Source organism: Monopterus albus, unplaced genomic scaffold (genome assembly GCF_001952655.1).
Source record: "Monopterus albus unplaced genomic scaffold, M_albus_1.0 scaffold460.1, whole genome shotgun sequence".
Classification (NCBI taxonomy): Eukaryota; Metazoa; Chordata; class Actinopteri; order Synbranchiformes; family Synbranchidae; genus Monopterus; species Monopterus albus.
In genome coordinates this window covers 186350-190435 of record NW_018128340.1, presented here as the reverse complement: position 1 = coordinate 190435, position 4086 = coordinate 186350, and the positions used below count along the sequence as shown (strand labels likewise).

The window sequence follows — 4086 nt, the reverse complement described above, 5'->3', positions numbered from 1 at the left end:
ATGACCAGAGCTGACGGACGACCGCCAAACTTCTTCCTCAAGGTGTTCAGCAACATGTTTTTACTGTTTTTACTGGGAACAACTGTTGAACTGAGTAAAACACAGAAGCTGTGGCGGAAACAAACTCAGAAACGATTACGTACAATAAGCAGTGACAGCAGTTGAAGTGTTGGTTGTTTAGTGAGGATTGAAAGTAAAGTGCTGGTTGAACAGGAAGCACTGGGACCAGTCAGTTGATGGAAGTGATGTATCAACATCAGCCGAGCCCAGCACAGTAGTCACACACACTACAGCACTACTCGTACTGCTTCCAGTACTTCTAGTGCTGCTGTCTGTAGTCCCGTGGTAACAGAGTCTCCCCCTGCAGGCTGTGATCGGTATGACGGCTGGAGCTATAGGGGCGTTTGTGGGGACACCAGCAGAGGTCTCTCTGATCCGGATGACGGCTGATGGACGGTGCGTTTCCGTTCTCTGTTGTTGTTTGTTTGTCGCCCTGTCGGTGTCAGCAGTGTAAACATCGACATGTCTGTGTCCAGGCTTCCCCCCGAGCAGAGGAGAGGCTACACAAATGTCTTCAACGCTCTTGTTCGAATCACCAGAGAAGAAGGAGTCACCACGTTGTGGAGGGTGAGACGGCCTTCAGATTGTCAGCTTGTTCATTGACAGTGTGTTTTTAAACTGTTCCTGGGTGTCTGGTGGTTTTGTGGCGCGCCCCCAGTTCTAACCATTATGTCTGAGCCAGACGTCCACTTGGCTCTGGGACAGCGGCCACGGACGTTTTCACAGAACTTATTCTAAAGTTTTTTGATCATTGTAATTTTACAGCTTGGTTTCTCATGTTTGAACGTTTTCTCTAAAAATGACGCCTGTTATTTTGTTCATGACCCGTTACTTTGTCCTCTGACTACGACGTTGACAGAAGGTGACGTGTCTGGTCGTGTTACTGACCAAATGATTAATGACGTCTGTTCACAGGGGTGTATTCCCACCATGGCCCGAGCTGTGGTGGTGAACGCCGCTCAGTTGGCCTCCTACTCTCAGTCCAAACAGGCACTGCTGGACTCAGGTACACATCAGTACTACACAGGTACTACTCTGTGGCTGGGCCAGATGTTGTGTAACCTGTCGCTGTGTTTTCAGGGTATTTTGGAGACGATATTCTGTGTCACTTCTGTGCCAGTATGATCAGCGGTCTGGTGACCACCGCAGCCTCCATGCCCGTCGACATCGTCAAGACCAGGTGAGAGTCCAGACTCAACTGGAGGCACGTGAGCGTCACCTCGCAGGTTCAGGTTCAGGTTCATTTTCCACGTGTGGGACAAATGAGGCGGGCTGCAGACTGGCAGTGGTGTCGGCCACATTAAAACCAGTCACTGGTTCATAGTGACTGTTCATGTCAGCGAAACAAAAAGCTTCTGAAGATGTTTCAGACAAACTCCTTTGGAAAAAATAAACTTTCACTAAAACGTAAAGAAAAGGTTTGAGAAACATTTGACTGAAAACGGCTCGAGAAGGAAACGTGTGTTTAAAAACCTTTAGTGGACTGTTTCAGAAAAACACACTGGGTTTCAGACAAACAGGAAGTGGAAGCAGGAAACTGAGAGAAGGTTCAGGGACGTTCAGAAGTTTGGTTTAGATCAAAGTGTCAGAACAGAGAAGCTTCAGAACCTGATTTAAGAGAAAAGCTTCAGAAAACCGAGTCCGAGGATCAGACAAATAAGCACCAGGATGTAAATGTGAACAGTCCCTAGGCCTCTGCTGGGCCTGGACCTGGTCCTGGATCGGGACCCGGGCCTGGACTTGACTCTGTGTTTCTTTGTTCAGGATCCAGAACATGGGGATGATCGATGGGAAGCCCGAGTACAAGAACGGTCTGGTGAGTTCAGAAGGACCTGACCTTTGACCTTTGACCTCAGAGTCCCCAGTTGATCGTGTTATTGATCACTGATGTCGTGTTTTACAGGTTTACAGAGTGAACCTCAATCTTTTTAAAGATCCAGGCTTTTCTTCTAACAGATTTCTCCTCACAATATTCTCGTGTCTTGTGTAAATGTTCTTACAATTCAGTTCTTTTTTTTTAATATTCCGACTTAATTCTCATAACATTAAAACTTTTTCTACAAATGTCATACGTACATAAATGTTTTGTACTATTACAACACTTGTCTCTGACGACTTTGACTCGGTTCTGATGTGTTCAGACCCGGTCTCTAGTCCGTTTGACAGCGTCAGCGCTCATTAATGACCTGTCAACGGGCCTTACTTAACCCACAAGCTGATTTTCACCTGGACTAACACGGTGTTTTGTGCGTCCACCAGGAGGTGCTGGTCCGGGTCGTGGGTAAAGAGGGTTTCTTCTCTCTGTGGAAAGGCTTCACGCCGTACTACGCTCGCCTCGGCCCTCACACCGTCCTCACCTTCATCTTCCTGGAGCAGATGAACCGCCTCTACAAGACCTACGTCCTCGACCGCTAACGCACAACAAACGCACAAGGACTCGAGCACGAGCCTCATCAGTTTAAAGGAGCAGTCCGGCGTTTAGTGAGCCCCCTCTGTTCCTTCACAGTAAACACACACACACCTGGTGACTGAAGAGAGTCAGTGTTAAAACAGGAGTGTACCAAGTGACACACCCCCCCCCCACTGTCCTGACATGGTACAGTCCACACACACACACACACACACACACACACACAGAGTTTTAAATAAAATTTCTTTTTGCAAAGAAAATAATGTAAAATAAATGAAAGCAGCTCAAACATCATTTAGTGATGTTGTCAATACTGAATAATAATAAGTCTTATTTGTAGAAATTTGATCCCCCCCCCTCCCCCCGATGACACAAAGCATCATGGGACTGATTGGTCAGGTTCCTCCTGACAGAGGAGACGGAGACAGAGGATTAAACTGTTTGAGCCTCAGTTTGTTTTTGTGTCGTTTAGTTTTGTGAATAAATCTTCTACAACAGCTCCTGTGCTCTGGAACTCTGTTCTCCAAATACTACAGTATTAATACTGCAGTATTCCTCTGTAAATACTACAGTATTCCTCTGTAAATACTACAGTATTCCTCTCCAAATACTGCTGTATTCCTTTCTAAATACTATAGTATTCCTCTTTAAATACTACAGTATTCCTCTTTAAGTACTGCAGTATTCCTTTCTAAATACTACAGTATTCCTCCCTAAATACTGCAGTATTCCTCTCTAAATACTACAGTATTCCTCCCTAAATACTGCAGTATTCCTCTCTAAATACTACAGTATTTCTCTCCACTTTTTCCTCATATTGCAGCCTTTTAACTAAATATTACTAAATTACTACTAAACTTATTACTACTAAAAACTAAATATTACTAAATATAACTTGCTGTTTCCAGACCAAGAGGTTTCTCACAGTGGCTCATTTGGAACATTACAGCTGTTTTAAATTAACTGTATTTACAACATATAATGAATTTGGTATAACATCTCACTGTTGTTCAGAAACTGAAAATAGTTTTCTTATATTCAGACTTATTACTTATTACAGCTTTATAGTGTAAGTTAGAGTTACACAGACAAGTTCCACTGTCCTGCTTGTTGAACAGCATATATAGGTTTTAATATTGTTTTAATATTCATCGTAAAGGGAAACACGTTTCCTAACTGTGCATATGACAAAATAAACACTTTGAACTTAATAAAAAGTCTAAATATAAATATATGTGATCATATAGAGGCAGGTATGTGGCAGTGGTGCTCATTTTAATTCAGGTTTACATATTTAAACATTTAAAGCAAACCAGATTTTTGATTCGACGTGAACCAGTGTTTGCGTGTGTGGGGAAACGGCAGCTGGTTGTAGCGCCGTGTGTCCAGCAGGTGGCGGCACTGAGACGTTAATGACTGACATAAACACTTTGTCCACCATGTGGACAAAAGTATGTGGACATGGGACCGAGTCTGCTGGTCCTGGTTGTGGGAGTCCACTGCCAGTGAAATGTCCCTGCTGCTGCTCGGACAGCAGTTCTGCCAGCACCAAAGTCATGTTCACATTTTTATTGCTAAATTTATTTTATTTTATCTATTTTATTTTAACGAGATTG

At 43.7% G+C, this 4086-nt stretch overlaps 1 protein-coding gene across 1 annotated transcript in view; it reads left to right on the top strand.

Moving 5' to 3' along the window:
* The window catches only part of slc25a11 (solute carrier family 25 member 11), a 6846-nt gene extending 4125 nt beyond the window's left edge, over positions 1-2721 (top strand). The window contains exons 3-9 of the mRNA XM_020587499.1: positions 1-42; positions 368-456; positions 537-627; positions 976-1066; positions 1141-1240; positions 1825-1876; positions 2320-2721. The exon at positions 1-42 is cut by the window's left edge and continues 67 nt beyond it. Coding sequence (XP_020443155.1) covers positions 1-42; positions 368-456; positions 537-627; positions 976-1066; positions 1141-1240; positions 1825-1876; positions 2320-2475 — 621 coding nt within the window. The 3' untranslated portion in view covers positions 2476-2721. The remainder of the gene's footprint in view (positions 43-367; positions 457-536; positions 628-975; positions 1067-1140; positions 1241-1824; positions 1877-2319) is intronic.
* Positions 2722-4086: the final 1365 nt, after the last annotated feature.